We start from the raw sequence: 19,379 nt of genomic DNA on the forward strand, positions 1-19,379 counted from the left end.
GCAATAAGCTTAGTTACCAACCTCTCTGGTGTTCTGTGGCTCAGCTCGGGCCTGCTCTCCTCCTCAGTGACCCATTCATAACAATTTCCCCATGGGTGCAGGCTGCGTACCAGAAGGGCTCTCCAAATAGTCATTAACGCAAGCACACCACCCAATAATCCCAGCACTGTCTTTAATTTTTTTGAAAGTCGGCAGCTTTCCGACAAAAATCAAATACATATGCTGGGAGGACATCAATTGCCAAGTCAACCATCCTCTGAACCTCTTCCTCCTCCTCCTCTGCCAAGGATGCCAACACCTCCGCCTCAGCCTGCACAAAATCAGAATGTGGCTCCACAGGTACAATATATGGGCCAGGGCGCACATGCACAATATGGCCACTTTAACTTACCCAATGTTGGAGGCTGGCCCCAACATGAGTATGCTAGACATGGCCATATTGGGGGATATGGGCAATTTGGGCAGCCCTACCATCAGGACTACCCCCACCAATTTCATCAATACCCCTACCTAAACCCACAACTTGATCCTGCCAGGATGCAACATATGCAAGAGCCATCTGGTAGCGCACAGGGGGACAGTGAGTTGGCCCAGCAACCAAGGCCAAATGTCTAAGCAGGACCCCCACCTTCACCACCCTCAACCTACCATCACTTGTAGGTTTGCATTTGGTACTCAGTGGTTTGTTTATTTTTATAAACAGTATTTATATTTTTTTTGAGTCATATTTGGATTTCATAATGTGCTGCTAACATTATGCCATATGTTACTAATATGTTTTTTTTCGTTTGGCATTCCAAAAAAAAAAAAGACAAGTAAGAAATTCACAATGTGTGCTTGTTCATGTTCAGACATGTTATGTAATGTGTTAGATACATCTAACAGTAAACTATTCACAAAAACACACAAAAGGTCAGGAAAAAATAGTTTATGATAACACAACAACCAAACCACTACATAGATAAGGCATCATCTTGCCAGGGAGTAGCACCCTGAGGTGTAAGAAAATAAGTAGTGAACACATCACGTACTTTGAGTCCAGAGATGGGACGACGGGTTGGGTTCACATGTGTCCTAGGCCTCCACACATTGCCAGACTCAACTTCAGCACCATCATGTGAGGGGCAATCATAAATTCGTGTGAAGTTATGTAGGACCACACAGGCTTTAATAACTTCATTTACGTCAGCTTCACTCAGCTTAATGGCAGACTGGAGGACCCTCCATTTGGCACAAAGAATACCAAAGGCGCACTCCAGCAGTCGACGTGCGTGTGATAGGCGCAAGTTAAATATTCTACGCCGGTGGTCAAGGGTTCGTCGTGGATATGGCCTCATGACATGTCTGCTCAATTGAAACGCCTCATCTGCTACAAGAACATAAGGCACCGGTACCAGATTTGAGTCTGGAAGCTGACGTGGTGGTGGTAGGTCCAGCTGATTATTACGCAGCCGCCAACGCATAATGGAAGAATTGAAGACTCTGGAGTCTCCAGTTCTTCCATAGGCCCCAATATCTACAATTAAAAACCTGTAGTGAGTGTCGACCAGGGCCAACAATACTATAGAAAAATATTGTTTATAATTATAGAATTGGGACCCTGAGTTCGGCGGCTTACGAACACGGATGTGCTTCCCATCCATGGCTCCAACACATTGTGGAAACTGGCACGTGGCCTCAAATCCACTGGAGATACGAAACCAGTCTGCCATTTTGGGCTCCGGCATGACCACATGATGGAGTCTGGACCAGATTTCTGAGCAGGTAGACCGGACAATGCCAGAGATTATGGATTTTACTATTAAAAATTCTAAATGCAGACCAGCATATGAAAGACTAGTGGAAAGGAAGCTAAGTACACAGCCAAACAAACAACAGATAAAGCTTTGAGCAAAGTTATAGTGGATCAATTCTAAAGCATGCATGGTCAACATTAAATTACATGCCATGGCTTGTTTCATTAATACACAAGCATATAATGTATCTTGCGCAATGTGCTTGTAAAAATATAATCTTAAATGGCAATAATAAATAAGGTTCAAGGTATGGAAAATAAATATGCTGCTTCACACATCATCAACATATTGCTTTAAGACATACCGTAAGGTGAGGGAGAAGCCGCTCCTCTGCAGAAATAGCTTTGCGCATCCTCGTGTCCTGAAACGTGATCCCAGGGCGCACAATCTCCAGCAAAATATCAAAGGTAGCAAGGCTCATCCGACAATATTGAAAGAACTTCTCCGGATGGCTACGCAGAGATGTATAGAGACGGTGGAAATGGCCTTTAGACATCCTGCGCAACAAAAGCGGATGGACCCACATTCGTCTACGCCTCCTCGGGTCGACAATCACAGGGTATGGCTCATCAAAACGTTGGGATAAAACCCATTTGAAAAGAACACTCTCAGTGGTGTTAAAAGTCAGCCTGTCTGTCATGTTTAGCCAGGGGTGAACCTACCCTCTCTGCTGCCTGAGGCGAACTGCAAAACAGCGCCCCTGACTGTAAAATCAGTACAAATCTGGTTTGCTGTTTACTAGCCCAACCTGATGCACATGTAAAATACATACACTTTTAAATAGGAATATGTTAGAAACATTGTTCTTTACATTTGTTAAAGTTCTGTATAAAGGATTTTAAGAATACTACTCACTGTACGGTTCAGCTTCAGAAATCAACAGCTGGGCCTTAATCAAAATCGTTCAACAAACCCTCTTGCCACGTAGAACTTCAAGGTCTTGGACAATGGAAAAACTATACAAAAGACACAAATGAATACACCAATAAAAACCAGTGCTGCGCATATTATAAGTATAACAAAATTGCGGCACGCATTATACACGTAAGAGAATGGCCATATGGATCAGAATAAAAAAGAATTGATCAATTACTCCAAACATGTATATCCTTGTAATTTTGGACTTATTAGGACAAACTGCAATAAGCAGATAAGCACCAAACAAAAGCGCAGTCAGAACGTCCCATAAACTATTTACTTTATTTAAATTTACAAATGTAAAAGTGAACAACCAGGAATATTGGAAGAAAGGGGTGGACGATTGCAACCACCCAATGATCACACATCAAATCGGGCTCACTCACCACCCATCCACACTGCAGCAATGAATAGCCAATATTGTATATACATTTAAGGCTGAAATCGATGCACCATAAAGGAGCAAGGGCTCACATAAATAGATGGCTTCATAGTATGCCATAAAAAGGACCAAATATGGTGATGGTAGTATTACCTATATGCTGCGAGGAAGGGTGAGGTGGGCCCGCCCTGACGCGCGTTTCGGAGCGCAAACGCTCCTTCCTCAGGGGGCACAATATGGCAGCATATTATAAGTGCATACTGTACATCATCCCATGTCTTAGAGACTCTAACGTCCACACTTAAACAGCCTCCCCTTCATAGGATAAATCCGCTGGATAAAAATGCCCATGTAAAAGGACTTTTACGATTGCCTATGATGTGTGAGGAAACCTGACAGTAAGAGATGGACCCCCTCTATTTACTCTTAATTCCCTTTCTGGGTATAATAATGTTTTTTCTAAATTGGACAGTCCAGTGACTGGTCAAAAGTGCAACATAACTTTACAGACACACTGTATTTATACACCCCCACCCTATCTGGGAGCACACATTCCCTGCTGCTGAGTGTGTGCCCTCAGGCAGAAACAAGACTGAGGAGTCTGAGGGAAGTGATGGGCAGTCCAGCTCTTTTTGGTGATCTGGCTCATTCGGCTCCGCTCACCATAAAGAACCGGCTCTTTCAGCTAAAAAAACAGCTTTTTTTTTTTTTAATAGAAATACGTTTTCCACAGTCCTCATTCCAGGTCTTTGCCTGTAAAGTGAGAGCCTCATTATACCCCTGTATAAGTATCTAATTAAGCAGTAAAGACTGTTTTTTCTAGCATTGCTGCTTTCTCAGATTGTAAGATCTTGTGAGCAGGAGTCCCTGCTCCTCGGATGTAGTCTAAACCTGTATTACTTTCTAATATGTGGCGTTTTTTGTACGTCTTTTCTGAATTAGTGCTGTGATATGTGTTAGCGCTGCATAACATTATAATTCATAATAACAAAGGCATGTTGCAAGCAATGTACTAACACACTAGGGCGGACACTGACAGCTTGGGGCCCCTGTGCAAGAAATATGTCTGGGCCCCCCTCCTTTTATGGCGACAAAGAGATTATATGTATATATATATATATATATATATATATATATATATATCTAAATATAATATAGCGCCACACACATACATGTATATAGTACATAGTCTCTTTTATTATGTATATTGCCATCCCTTATTATACAGTGCCCTCTCTTGCTATGTACAGCACCATTCCTTACATATTGGATTATATAGAGCCCTGTTTTTTATTACACAACGTCCTGTCTTGTTAGCTGTATAATGCAATGATGGCTGATGGAGCATGGAAAAGCGTCCTTTCTTATGGAGGAGCTGATGGACTGGTAGTCTGGTCACCGGCTCCTCCATCAGCAGTCATTTTATATCTAAAAAGAGAGGGGACTATGTAATAAAGGAGGGCACTGTAAATAACAAAATTAACAAGAATACACTATGTAAGAGACAGCACTATACATAACAGCAGAGGAAGCTATATAATAAGGGATGGCACCATATATAACTAGAGAGGATGGTATGTAATAAGGGATGGTGTTATACATAATAAAAGAGGAAACTATGTAACCAAGGATGGTGTTATACAGAATTAGTGAGTACACTATATGCTAAGGGCCTGTGTTACACATAATAAGCGAGTACACTATATACTAAGGGACTGTGTTAGACATAATAAGCGATAATGTCTTCCTCCACCTCCCCCTGTTCCTAAGTCCATTATAAGTCCCCCTTCCTTACATCCCAATCCCCTACACCCCTCACTGTCCTCCTCCCCCCGCATCCCATTATTGTTCTCTCCCCACCACATAATTTCCCTCTTTCCCACCTCCATCATTGCCTTCTCCTCCACCACTATCATTGCTTTCTCGCCTGCCACCCCATCATTGCCCTTTCACCACCCCCATCATTGCCTCCCCCATAACTCCCATCATTGTATTTTCCACTACCACCATCATTGCCTTCTCCCCCACCCCATCATTGCCACTTCCATCATTTCCTCTTCCCCCACCGTCCCCACCATTGCCCTCTCCATCATCCCCATCATGGCCTTCTCCCCATCAATCCATCATGGCCTTCTCCCCATCACGGCCTTCTCCACCTACACACACACATCGATCCACACACACACACACATACACACGACACATACATACACACAAATCCACTCCACACACATACTACATCATTGCCTTCTCCCCATCACTCCCATCATAATACTACATACATACACACAATCACACACACACACACAAAGCAGCAGGGACAGGCACCATAGTACCTCACATGTTCGCTCCGCAGCATCACCGCCTCCGCCCTCCGGCTGCTTCCTGTTTCTCTGGCAAAGTGGCCGCGCCACTGAATGATGACGTCATTCAGCGGCACTGCTCTCTGCGTCAGAGAGACACAGGAAGCGCTGGCACCGGCAGGAAGGATCCTTGCAGCTCCGCTCCTGCTGTTTTCTCTTGCAGGCAGCGGAGCTGCTTGGATCGCTCCCTGCCCGCCGCACATGAGGGCAATCTGGCCAGGAGCCCCCCAGAGCCTCGGGCCCAGAGAAACCAGCCAGATTGCCCTCATCATTAGCCGCCCTGCAGGGGCCCCCTGGAGCCTCTGGGCCCCGGTGCAGTGCACCAGTTGAACCGGCAGTATGTCCGCCCATGAACACACACACTGTACCCACACACAATGCCACACTGTACACACACACACGCTGTGCACGCACACACACACACTGTACAGTGATGATACAACAGGCCCAATAGTGCACAGTGATGATACATGAGGCCCTATAGTGCACAGTAATGATACATGAGGTCCTATAGTGCACAGTAATGATACGAGGCCCAATAGTGCACAGTAATGATACGAGGCCCAATAGTGCACAGTGATGATACATGAGGCCCTATAGTGCACAGTGATGATACATGAGGCCCTATAGTGCACAGTAATGATACACGAAGCCCTATAGTGCACAGTAATGATACACGAAGCCCTATAGTGCACAGTAATGATACATGGGGCCCTATAGTGCACAGTGATGATACATGAGGTCCTATAGTGCACAGTAATGATACATGAGGTCCTATAGTGCACAGTAATGATACATGAGGTCCTATAGTGCACAGTAATGATACATGAGGTCCTATAGTGCACAGTAATGATACGAGGCCCAATAGTGCACAGTAATGATACGAGGCCCAATAGTGCACAGTGATGATACATGAGGCCCTATAGTGCACAGTAATGATACACGAAGCCCTATAGTGCACAGTAATGATACACGAAGCCCTATAGTGCACAGTAATGATACATGGGGCCCTATAGTGCACAGTGATGATACATGAGGCCCTATAGCGCACAGTAATGATACATGAGGCCCTATAGCGCACAGTAATGATACATGAGGCCCTATAGTGCACAGTGATGATACATGAGGCCCTATAGTGCACAGTGATGATACATGAGGCCCTATAGTGCACAGTGATGATACATGAGGCCCTATAGTGCACAGTAATGATACATGAGGCCCTATAGTGCACAGTAATGATACATGAGGCCCTATAGTGCACAGTGATGATACATGAGGCCCTATAGTGCACAGTAATGATACATGAGGCCCTAGAGTGCACAGTAATGATACATGAGGCCCTATAGTGCACAGTAATGATACATGAGGCCCAATAGTGCACATTGATGATACATGAGGTCCTATACTACACAGTAATGATACATGAGGCCCAATAGTGCACATTGATGATACATGAGGTCCTATACTGCACAGTGATGATACATGAGGCCCTATAGTGCACAGTAATGATACATGAGGCCCTATAGTGCACAGTAATGATACATGAGGCCCTATAGTGCACAGTAATGATACATGAGGCCCTATAGTGCACAGTGATGATACATGAGGCCCTATAGTGCACAGTAATGATACATGAGGCCCTATAGTGCACAGTAATGATACATGAGGCCCAATAGTGCACATTGATGATACATGAGGTCCTATACTACACAGTAATGATACATGAGGCCCAATAGTGCACATTGATGATACATGAGGTCCTATATTGCACAGTGATGATACATGAGGCCCTATAGTGCACAGTAATGATACATGAGGCCCTATAGTGCACAGTGATGATACATGAGGCCCTATAGTGCACAGTAATGATACATGAGGCCCAATAGTGCACATTGATGATACATGAGGTCCTATACTACACAGTAATGATACATGAGGCCCAATAGTGCACATTGATGATACATGAGGTCCTATATTGCACAGTGATGATACATGAGGCCCTATAGTGCACAGTAATGATACATGAGGCCCTATAGTGCACAGTAATGATACATGAGGCCCTATAGTGCACAGTAATGATACATGAGGCCCAATAGTGCACAGTAATGATACATGAGGTCCTATACTACACAGTAATGATACATGAGGCCCAATAGTGCACATTGATGATACATGAGGTCCTATACTGCACAGTGATGATACATGAGGCCCTATAGTGCACAGTAATGATACATGAGGCCCTATAGTGCACAGTAATGATACATGAGGCCCTATAGTGAATTTGATTTGAATACGGGGAAAATGTGCAGTAGCTGGGCATGGCCACTAAATAGTAGAGCAGCTCTGTAAGGCAGCAGTTCCAGCTGGCACTAAGAACAGCTGACTGGCAGGGGTGCTAGGTTTCGCACCCCCACTGATCAGACAGACATTGCTGACCTGTTCTAAGGTTAGCCAGTGTTAGTGATTTATCTGCATCCGTATTTTTACTGCAAACGGATACAAATGCATGGAACTGCATCCTGACAAGGATTTGGTTGGAGATTTGAAATTCTGACTTCTGGGGCAGGAGAGGGGGGGGGGAGGAGAGAGGGGAGATAGACTGGTGAAAGAAAAAAAAATGGGGCTCGGAGCCTGCGCAGTATGAAATCCGCATGCAGATTGGACGCAGGCATCCTGATTCAGGTGCGTCTACATTGACAATCATATGTTTTTTGGACGCGCCGCCGCTGCCACGTATCAGGATGGCTGCAGATTTTTTTTAACACCCAAAATTCGCAACAACCTGCGTTTGGGGAGCACATGGAAAATCCTGATGCAAACGCAGGTCCATACGTCCCTGTTAAATATAGGGATGCAATCTGGATCAGGAGGCATCAGGATTGCTACGCATCACAAAACGCTAGTGTGAACGCAGCCACACTCGTGCAGCCTCTAACCAGGAGCCCCCATGTCATATACATGCTCCCAATACATTTTATTATCATTACAACACTATAACACAGGGCACAAGCCCTTCTAGTGAGGCAGGAAAGATCACTGTATGACAGAGCAGCTTGCGGCATTAGTCTATATTATATCTGCATACTGGTCCCATACAGCACACCCCTCGCTTCTGAGCATGCTCAGTGCCGCAAAACGGATTCCTGCACACGGATCTGTGCTGTCCTGGATCCGTGCTCCATAGAGCTCCATGTTAATTCCAGACGTGTAGCCGCGGATCCGTGCGTCTCCCTGTGCCTGCGTGTTTTTCAGATGACACAAAACTGCATCAAGTTGCGCTTTTGTGCGTCTGATAAAATATGCAGACAGAGCGATCCGTGGGAAAACGGTGACATCTGGATGCACACACAAGTCCCATCCGTCACCACTGAAAGTCAATGGAGACGAAAACGGATCCGCGTGTTTGCACAGTTTATCAGACGCACAAAACGCAACTTGTTGCAGTTTTGTGTTGCCTGAAAAACAACACAAGACATGGATGAAGCCAGCACATCATTACATGGGACTCAATGTAACTCGGTCACATGCACTTATTTCCATATCACAGTTACTTGTCTCCTGACTGCTCCTCCCAGATGAGGCAGAGGCACAGTCAGGCTTCAGGCTGGGTTCACACGTAGCTTTTTTTTTGCGTTTTCGCGGCGATTCTAACCCCTTAACGACCAAGCCATTTTGTAGGTTAAAGACCAGGCCTTAATTTTGAAATCGGACCACTGTCACTTTATGTGGTTATAACTCTGGAACGCTTCAACGGATCCTGCTGATTCTGAGATTCTTTTTCATGACATATTGTACTTCATGTTAGTGGTAAAATTTCTTTGATATGACTTGCGTTTATTTATGAAAAAAATGGAAATATGGCAAAAATGTTTAAAATTTTGCAATTTTCAAACTTTTAATTTTTATGCCCTTAAATCAGAGCGATGTGTCACAAAAAATAGTTAATAAATAACATTTCCCACATGTCTACTTTACATCAGCACAATTTTGGAACCAAATTTTTTTTTTCTTAGGAAGTTATAACGGTTAGAGTTGACCAGCGATTTCTCATTTTTCCAACAAAATTTACGAAACCATTTTTTTTAGGGACCACCTCACATTAGAAGTGAGTTTGGGGGGGTCAATATGACAGAAAATACCCAAAAGTGACACCATTCTAAAAACTGCACCCCTCAAGGTGTTCAAAACCACATTCAAGAAGTTTATTAACTGTTTAGGTACTTCAAAAGAATTGAAGCAATGTGGAAGGAAAAAATGAACATTTAACTTTTTTTCCCCAAAATTTTAATTTGGACACAATTTTTTTTATTTTGTCAAGGGTATCAGGAGAAAATGAACCACAATATTTGTTGTGCAATTGCTCCTGAGTACACAGATACCCCATGTGTGGAGGATGACCAATCTTTAGGCGCACGGCAGTGCTCAGAAGGGAAGGAGCATCATTTGAGATTTTGAATGTCAAACTGGCTGGAATCGAGAGCGGACGCCATGTCACGTTTGGAGAGCCCCTGATGTACCTAAACAGTGGAGACCCCCCACAAGTGACCCCTTTTTGGAAACTAGACCCCCAAGGAACTTATCTAAATGTGTGTTGAGCACTTTGAACCCCCAAGGGCTTCACAGAAGGTTATAACGTAGAGCCGCAAAATTAAAAAATCATTTTTTCCACAAAAATGATCTTCAATGAGCTATAATTTTTCCATATTCTGGCCGACAGAGTCATGTGAGTGCTTGATTTTTGCAGGAAGAGCTGACGTGTTTATTGGTACCATTTTCGGGCACATAACGTTTTTTGATCGCTTTCTATTCTGATTTTTCTGCTCATTTTTTGAATGAACAAAAACCAGCAATTTAGGAATGCTTTTTTTTTTCCTCCTCCGTTCCGAATGTGGTAAAATTAGTATGGCAGCTTTATTCTTCGGGTCACTACGATCACAGCAATACCTCATTTATATTTTTTTTATGTTTTGGTATTTTTTACACAATAAAAACTTTTATAGAAAAAATATTTTTGCATCACTTTATTCTGTGAGCTATAACTTTTGTATTTTTTTGCTGATGATGCTGTATGGCAGCTTGTTTTTTGCGGGACAAGATGACGTTTTCAGCGGTACCATGGATATTTATGACCGTCTTTTTGATCGCGTGTTATTGCACTTTTTCCAAGCGGTATGATGATACTTCTTGGAAAAAGTATAATTTGCTACTTTTTTATGTTTTTTTTTACGGCATTCACTGAACGGGTTAACTAGGGTGATACTTTTATAGATGGGATTTTTACGGACGTGGCGATACCAAACATGTGTATTTTTTTGTTTATTTTATTTTTTTACATAAAAATGTGTAATTTTTAGGGGATTTTTTAGGGAATTTTTTAATAATTTTTAAACATTTTTTTTAAAAAATGTTTTTTGTTTTTTTTTTACCTTGTCCCTTTATGGGACTTTCACTTTAGGTATAACACATTACAATGCTCCAGCATTGTAATGCATTATACCAATGCTGAGAGCTGCTGACACCATGCTGTGAGCATGATCTCACCAACTCTCTGTAGGTAAATGACCCGGAGGCTGTCATGACACCTCCGGGTCATCATGGCACAGGTCGGGCCCCGCGATTACATCGCAGGGACGCCGACCGGAGGCAGAGGGAGCCGCCTACCCTCTGCCTCCCCCTCTGAACGCTACAATCACGCTTGATTGCAGCAGTAAGGGGGTTAAAAGCGGGGGGGGGGGGGGCTCCGCTCCTAGCTGTCAGTGCAGGAGGCTCAGCCACTGCAGCGCTGGGCTCCTACACTGATCAGGCAAGGAGAAGCTCAAATTTCAGCTTCTCTTGCTGATCACTGCTGTGTTTGGTCTGTCAAATTGACCGACCAATCACAGCGCTGTGGGTGCAGGGACCAAGTGCAAGGGTCCCTGCCCCGCTTCCTGTGCCTCTCAGCTGTCATAGACAGCTGTCGGCACTGAACTGAAACTGCGTCCGTCATAGTGCTGAAAGTTACCTCCTGCCATGATGGACTGTGCACGTCCATAGACATTAAGGGGTTAAACGCGCGATTTTGCCACGAAAAAAAAAACAGCATCCTATGCATTCCTATGGGATTCAGCAATGCTGTGTTAATGCTGCGGATTTTCCCGCGGCAGAATCGCATAGCGGAAAAATACGCAGCATGCTCATTAATTTTGCGGAATCGCGGCGATTCCGCCCACATAGGATTGCATTGTTCTGCTTACTTTCCGCATATGGCTGTGCACACCATGCGAACAGTAAGCAGAACATTTGCGGATGGTACCCAGGGCATGGAGGAGAGGAGACTGTCCTCCGGGCTCTGGGTACCATATCCTTGTAAAAAATAGAATAAAAATAAAAGATATTGTTATTCTCACCTTCCGACGGCCCCCGATCTTCTTCCCGCCTCTCTCCACACTCCCGACATCTTCCGGTCCCAGTAATCCTTTGCGCGAATGACCGCAATGACGTCGCGGTCTCGCGGGAGCCCGACGTCTCGCAGTCATTCGCGCAAAGGATTACTGGGACCTGAAGATGCCGGGAACGTGGAGAGAGGCGGGAAGAAGATCGGGGGTCGTCGAAGGTGAGAATAACAATATATTTTTTTCTAGCAACCTTCCACGACAGCATAGGAGGTTGTCTCCATGCCCTAATGGGGGACAGGAAGTACGAGAGGTTAAAAGGTCCCACCCACCTCCCTCTCACCAGTGTCTTTCCTGTCCCCCGTGGGGCATGGAGAGATTATCGGTATGCTGTGTGGCCGGCTGCGGCAGCGTACCTGGATGATCTAGCCGGGCAGTGGTGGTCGGTGGCGCTGCCTCCCCTCATCCAGACTGCTCCCGTCTTCTCAGAATTCGGGACCGTTCCTGGCCCACCCGTGTTCTCCCAGGGGGAGTAAAGCGGGCCAGTGATCCTCGACCGGAGGCCTCCCGCAGCTCTCCAGTCTCTCCTCCTCCTGCTGCGCGCCGTGCGGTGACCCGGAAGTGACGTCACGCGCGGTCACTTCCAGGGTATGTCTGACGACTTTCTATCATGGCGGCCCCCATTTAGCTGCCGGCGCGTGGAGCTCGCCAGGGGGGAAAAAAATGAAAAACTGCGCTGAGGGCGGGGTTAACCCCTTATTAACCCGCCGGAAGACCCCGACAGGTAAGACAAAAATCCCCTGTCAGCATGGACGGTTCTTCCTGCCCTGCATCTGCAGAGCCCAGCGCTGCCCCAGCCACAGTGAGTCTTTCCTGGGGTGGGTCCTAGTGGTGCGGTCCTGGGATAGAGGTCCTCAAAATGCTTCTCTCCCTTTTTTTATAGGGAGAAAAGTCTGCCCATAAAAGCACCAATACCACCAGCAAGTCGGCCAAATGTGCCATATGCAGTACAAAACTTCCCTCAAATTGGGTGAAAAAATTGTGTCAGGCTAGCACGGACAGGGTGGTCAGGGCTGAGCACCTGTCACTAATTGACGAAATCCGCAGCCTGGTTACTCATCAGGTCCAGACCTCTCTGGCTGCCCTGTCTCCCCCACCACCACCTCCTCCTCCGATTGTAGGCTCACCATCCCCAAAAAAACGAAAAATACAAATAGAGGACTCGGATTCCGAATCAGAGAGGTCATACAATTCAGGCTCCGAGAGTTGGGAACAACCGGGAACTTCCAAATCAGCCGAAACTAGGAGATACCTCCTTTCCGCGGAATATGTGGAGGAGCTGGTCAGTGCTGTGCGGCCCACCATGGGCCTAGAGGACGAACCTGTTACTCAGTCACCACAGGACCGCATGTTCGGAGGATTTGAAGGACCCAGACAAACAGGTTTCCCAGTTCATAAGAGCATAGTAGACATGATCTCTCAGGAATGGGAGTACCCAGAGAAGCGCTACTCAGCCCCGTCGGAGCTCAGGCATAGATTCCCCCTGGAAGGAGAGGAGTTTAAATGGGACATCCTGAAGGTTAATGTCCAGGTGGCAAGGGTGGTGAAAAAGATGGTCCTTCCATTTGATGACGTGTCCCAGCTAAGAGACCCGATGGACCGTAAGGCAGAAAGCCTCCTAAGAAAGGCCTGAGAAACTTCTGCCTTCTCCATAAAATCAGGAATAGCGTCCACATGTGTCTCTAGGTCTCTCTTCCAATGGATAGAGGAACTAGAGAGTCATATTTCTCGGGAAACCTCAAGAGTTGACCTCCTTAACTCCCTTCCCATACGACAGAGAGCTACAGGCTTCTTGGCCGATGCATCAATGGAGATGATCCGCACTTCTGCCAGGGCCATGGTCCAGTCCAATTCTGCAAGACGGGCCCTTTGACTTAAAACGTGGAGTGGGGACGTGACCTCCAAGGTTAAACTCTGCTCTTTACCCTTCAAGGGTGAACATGTCTTTGGCCCGGCCTTAGATGAAATTCTTGAAAAGGCCACAGATAAGAAGAAGGTGCTTCCTGAGCAGAGGACCACAAAAAAGCGGCTTTTTCGAGCCCCACAGAATCCACCATCCCAGCCGAGAGGCAAGGGAAAACGGGAAGATGGAGTTACGCTAAGGGGAGAGGCAGGAACATCCTGGTCCCCCAGCAGCAGCAACAGCCACAAGAAAAACAATGACTTGACCCCGGTAGGAGGAAGGCTTTCGCGGTTCATTCACTCTTGGCAGATGATTTCCAACAGCCCCTGGGTCCTCAGCGTGATCAGGGAGGGCCTACTGCTAGAACTCGAATCCTCCCCCCCGCGGGGTATAAGAGTTACCTCCCTACCAACTCGGGAGACTCCAGCACTAAAATCCAGCATCCAGCTCCTGCTGCAATCAAACGCCATCTCTCAGGTCCCTGTGGAGGAACAGGGAGGGGGGCATTATTCCAGACTGTTCCTAGTGAAAAAACCCACAGGAGAGGCAAGAGTAATAATAAACCTGAAGGGCCTCAACTGACATATCGTATATCACAGATTCAAAATGGAGTCGGTGAAGACCGCCATTCCTCTGATAGGGCCGTCTTACTTCATGGCAACCATAGATCTGAAGTATGCCTATTTTCACATCCCCATACATCCTTCTCACAGGAAGTATCTGAGGTTTGCGATCCGTCAGGGTACAGAAGTCAGGCACTATCAGTACAACGTGCTTCCCTTTGGGATATCCTCTGCCCCTCGAGTATTTTCCAAGATTATGGCAGAAGCTGTGTCCCACATCAGGGGCCAGGGCATATGCATTGTGCCTTACCTGGACGACCTACTGATAATAGGAGCCTCCTACCAGATCCTGGAAAGCTAGGTGACTCAAACCCTGAGTATTCTTCAATCACTGGGGTGGATCCCGAATATAAAAAAGTCGCAGATCCAACCCTCCCAGGAGATAAAATTCTTAGGAATCCTTCTAGATTCAAGAAGACAAATGACCTTCCTCCCAGAGGAACATCAGAGGTCCATAATATCAAGGATCTCGAGTTTCAGGGAACAAAGGTCCCCAACCCTCAGGTCAGCCATGTCCATACTAGGGTCAATGACCTCCTGCATACAGTCAGTGCCTTGGGCGCAGGCCCACTCCAGAATACTCCAGTCCCACATCTTAGGAAACTGGAACGGAGATCATACCTGCCTGAACAAAAGAGTCCAGACCCCAGGAAAGGTGAAAGCTTCACTAGTATGGTGGATGGACCGCAAGAATCTGTGCAAGGGAATCAACTGGTCCCAGATCCCCGTGGTCACGGTAATGTCAGACACCAGCAAAAAAGGCTGGGGAGCTGTGGTGTCCCGACAACCATTCCAGGGGTTGTGGAGCCAGAAAGTAAGTGCAAAATCCTCAAACTTCAGGGAGCTGAAGGCCGTGGAGGAAGCTCTTCTGGCAGCAAGACACCTAGTCCAGGGCCATCATATCAGAGTCTACTCAGACAACATAACAACAGTGGCCCATCTCAGACACCAAGGTGACACGAGATCCAGCAGCCTAGAGGGCCTTTCAGGCCGAATATTTTGCTGGGCTGAAAGACACCTCCGTTCTCTAACGGCAGTCAACCTAAAGGGTACCTCCAATCTTCAAGCAGATTTCTTGAGCAGAAAATGCATCCAGCCTGCAGAGTGGAGCCTAAACTAAAGAATCTTTCAGAGGCTGGTCAACAGGTGGGGTCTTCCGGAAGTGGATCTACTGGCCTCAAGAGAAAATGCCAGAGTGAGAAGCTACTTCTCCCTGAACCCCAGAGACAGAGCCCTGGGGGTAGATGCCTTCGCCCACAGGTGGAGGTTTCGTCTGGCGTATGCCTTCCCGCCAGTTCCAATCCTTGCCGCTATCCTGAGGAAAATCCGGGAGGATCGGACCCAAACCATTCTAGTAGCCCCGCTATGGCCAAAAAGGAGCTGGTATTCTCTAATTATGGAGCTACAGGTAGACGGGCCTTTCCACCTACCCCTGGAAGAAGACTTTCTCTTGCAGGGTCCTCTACATCACCCAAACCTCCGGGGAATGAAGTTAGCGGCCTGGTTACTGAGACCCAGATCCTGAGGGCCAGGGGGCTATCGGAGGCAGTAATAAAAACCCTCTAGAAATCTCGGAAACCGGTCACCATTGCTATTTATAACAAAATATTGAAAAAAATTTTCTCATGGTGTCTGCCTGATTTGCCTGACCCAGAAAACCCTAACATTTCCCGAATCCTGGATTTCCTACAGAGGGGGCTTGAGCTAGGTCTAAAAACCAGCACGCTTAAAGTTCAGGTATCTGCATTGAGCTCCATGTTCGACTGTGACTTGGTCAATCACAGGTGGATAAAAAGATTCATCACATCAGCCACTAGGCTACATTCAAAAAGGCTAGTCGCTGTCCCACCATGGGACTTGAATGTGGTACTTACGGGACTCACCCAATCACCCTTTGAGCCCCTACCATCTTGTACTCCTCAGCTCCTCTCCTGTAAAGTGGCCTTCCTTATAGCGATAACCTCGGCAAGGCGAATAGGAGAACTCCAAGCTCTCTTAATTAGGGAACCCTTCCTAACAGTTAGGGACGATTCCATATTTCTTTCCCTTGATCCATCGTTCCTACCAAAGGTTGTGTCTGACTTCCATAGATCGCAGGAAATAATTCTTCCCTCGTTTTGTCAAAACCCAACGAAACCCTAAGGAAAAGGTGTTTCATACGCTGGACGTGAGGCGCATAATTCTCTACTACCTAGAGTTTACCAAACCCTATAGAATTGACCACAACCTATTTATCCAAACAAGGGAAAAAAGGTAGCAAAATACACCATTGCCAATTGGATTAAGAAAGCCATCTCCAAAGCATATTTGGCACAGAACATCAATCCCTCTACGGGGATCAAAGCGCATTCAACACGATCTACCTCTACTTCATGGGCTGAAAGGGCAGGTGCATCTTCAGAGCAGATTTGTAAAGCAGCAACCTGGTCCTCCTTACATACTTTCACTAAACACTACAAGTTGGACCTTGTGTCCAACAGGGATCTAGTCTTTGGCCGAAAAGTTCTTCAGGCCATTGTCCCCCCCTAGTGCAGTATAGGTTGTTAAGCCTCCTATGCTGTCGTGGAAGGTTGCTAGAGAAAATACAATTAGACTTTCCGGTAATTCGGTTTCTAGAAACCTTCCACGACACCACTATTTCCCTTCCTGCATTCTTGGACAAGTTCTGAGAATCTTAAGGTAACCGGTGCTATGGTAATCAGTTATAAGTCACTGGTGAGAGAGAGGACCTTTTAACCTCTCGTACTTCCTGTCCCCAATTAGGGCGTGGAGACAACCTCCTATGCTGTCGTGGAAGGTTTCTAGAAACCGAATTACCGGTAAGTCTAATTCTATTTTTTTTTTTTTACATCCTATCTTTTACTACTGATGACGCATAGGCAGCCTCAATAGTAAAAAGATGGTCACACTAGTCAAACACTATGTTTGACGAGTGTGACCAACCTGTGAATCAGTTCTCCAAGCGATGCTACAGATCGCTTGGAAAACGCTAGCATTTTGCAAGCTAATTACGCTTGCAAAACGCTAGTTTTTCCGTGGGAAAATCGCGGGAATTTAAAATGTGATTTTCCCGCGGAATGGAATCCGGAATTCTCACGGTAATTTCCGCGAGAGTTCGGCTACGTGTGAACCCAGCCTTAAAGCTGAATCTGCTAATCTGCTGCCGCCTGTCAGGCACAGAGAAAAAAAAAAAATTGGGCTCACTCTCACTGCAGAGCCGACTCCTGTGTCCTGTCATTCACAGCAGGGAGTCGGCTCTTTGTATCACGGAGGAATGACACATCACTACGGAGCTGCAGCAGGCGGGACTCAGTCAGGAGACCATGCTTACCTAACCTTCTGCTGTGTCCCAGGGAGCAGGAGGGACGGGAGATGGGCACCTCCGCTGCACCTCAGCCGCCCCCAGGGTCAAGTAAGTTGATAACAGTCACCTGGGCTGCTTCCGGGCAGGATGATATGGGGGGACAACGTTAGGTGCTGTCTACACAGGTGCACAGGACTCAGGAGGAGTGTCACTGTGCCAGCAGAGCAGGGATTAAGGAGACTCTGCCCCACGTGTTCTGAGTGCCGCTCTGCCGCCCCGCAGCATCAGGGAGGGTGTGCCGCCTGAGGCGGAGGACTCAAATTGCCTTATGGACAGTGCGGCCCTGTGTTTAGCACAAAGCAGACCTAACCAAATCCAAGCACAGACTCTATTGCAAAGTTAGGAGGCTCCCACCTGTTGTAGAGCAAATAAATATAGGGCTGGATGATGATTTAAATTACTTTCAGGCCTAAAAACCATTATTTGTCAATTGTGGTAGCCTCAAACAAAATATCTGCAGACGGATGTCAAATGGATGCTTGAATGCAAATAAATTCGCATCATCGCCGGAAAATCAGATGACAGACGGATCACTGTTCGGGAAACATCTGTGGGATTTTGGTCCGTAAAATCGGACTGATTTTTTTGTCTTTGTGTGTGACTCCGGCCTAACTGAGCCTCCGGCACCTACCTCCACCGCAGAGCCGCACTCCACATAGAGAATAATGGAGCCTCCAGCACTGACCTCCACCCGCAGAGCCGCACTCCACATAGAGAATAATGGGGCCTCCAGCACCGACCTCCACCCGCAGAGCCACACTCCACATAGAGAATAATGGAGCCTCCAGCACCGACCTCCACCCACAGAGCCGCACTCCACATAGAGAATAATGGAGCCTCCAGCACCGACCTCCACCCGCAGAGCCGCACTCCACATAGAGAATAATGGAGCCTCCAGCACCGACCTCCACCCACAGAGCCGCACTCCACATAGAGAATAATGGAGCCTCCAGCACCGACCTCCACCCACAGAGCCGCACTCCACATAGAGAATAATGGAGCCTCCAGCACCGACCTCCACCCGCAGAGCCGCACTCCACATAGAGAATAATGGAGCCTCCAGCACCGACCTCCACCCGCAGAGCCGCACTCCACAAAGAGAATAATGGGGCCTCCAGCACCGACCTCCACCCGCAGAGCCGCACTCCACATAGAGAATAATGGAGCCTCCAGCACCGACCTCCACCCCCAGAGCCGCACTCCACATAGAGAATAATGGAGCCTCCAGCACCGACCTCCACCCACAGAGCCACACTCCACATAGAGAATAATGGAGCCTCCAGCACCAACCTCCACCCGCAGAGCCGCACTCCACATAGAGAATAATGGAGCCTCTAGCACCGACCTCCACCCGCAGAGCCGCACTCCACATAGAGAATAATGGAGACTCCAGCACCAACCTCCACCCACAGAGCCGCACTCCACATAGAGAATAATGGAGCCTCCAGCACCGACCTCCACCCGCAGAGCCGCACTCCACATAGAGAATAATGGAGCCTCCAGCACCGACCTCCACCCGCAGAGCCGCACTCCACATAGAGAATAATGGAGCCTCCAGCACCGACCTCCACCCGCAGAGCCACACTCCACATAGAGAAT

The 19,379-nt window shown here is 47.0% G+C and overlaps 1 protein-coding gene across 1 annotated transcript in view; it reads right to left on the minus strand.

Annotated features, from left to right (window-relative positions):
- The window catches only part of LOC141047064 (uncharacterized), a 149,262-nt gene extending 130,143 nt beyond the window's left edge, over positions 1–19,119 (minus strand). The window contains exon 1 of the mRNA XM_073541994.1: positions 19,071–19,119. Within this exon, the coding sequence (XP_073398095.1) occupies positions 19,071–19,097 (27 nt within the window). The 5' untranslated portion in view covers positions 19,098–19,119. The remainder of the gene's footprint in view (positions 1–19,070) is intronic.
- Positions 19,120–19,379: the final 260 nt, after the last annotated feature.

Source organism: Dendrobates tinctorius, unplaced genomic scaffold, assembly GCF_039654945.1.
Source record: "Dendrobates tinctorius isolate UK_male_01 unplaced genomic scaffold, ASM3965494v1 ptg000126l, whole genome shotgun sequence".
Lineage (NCBI taxonomy): Eukaryota > Metazoa > Chordata > Amphibia > Anura > Dendrobatidae > Dendrobates > Dendrobates tinctorius.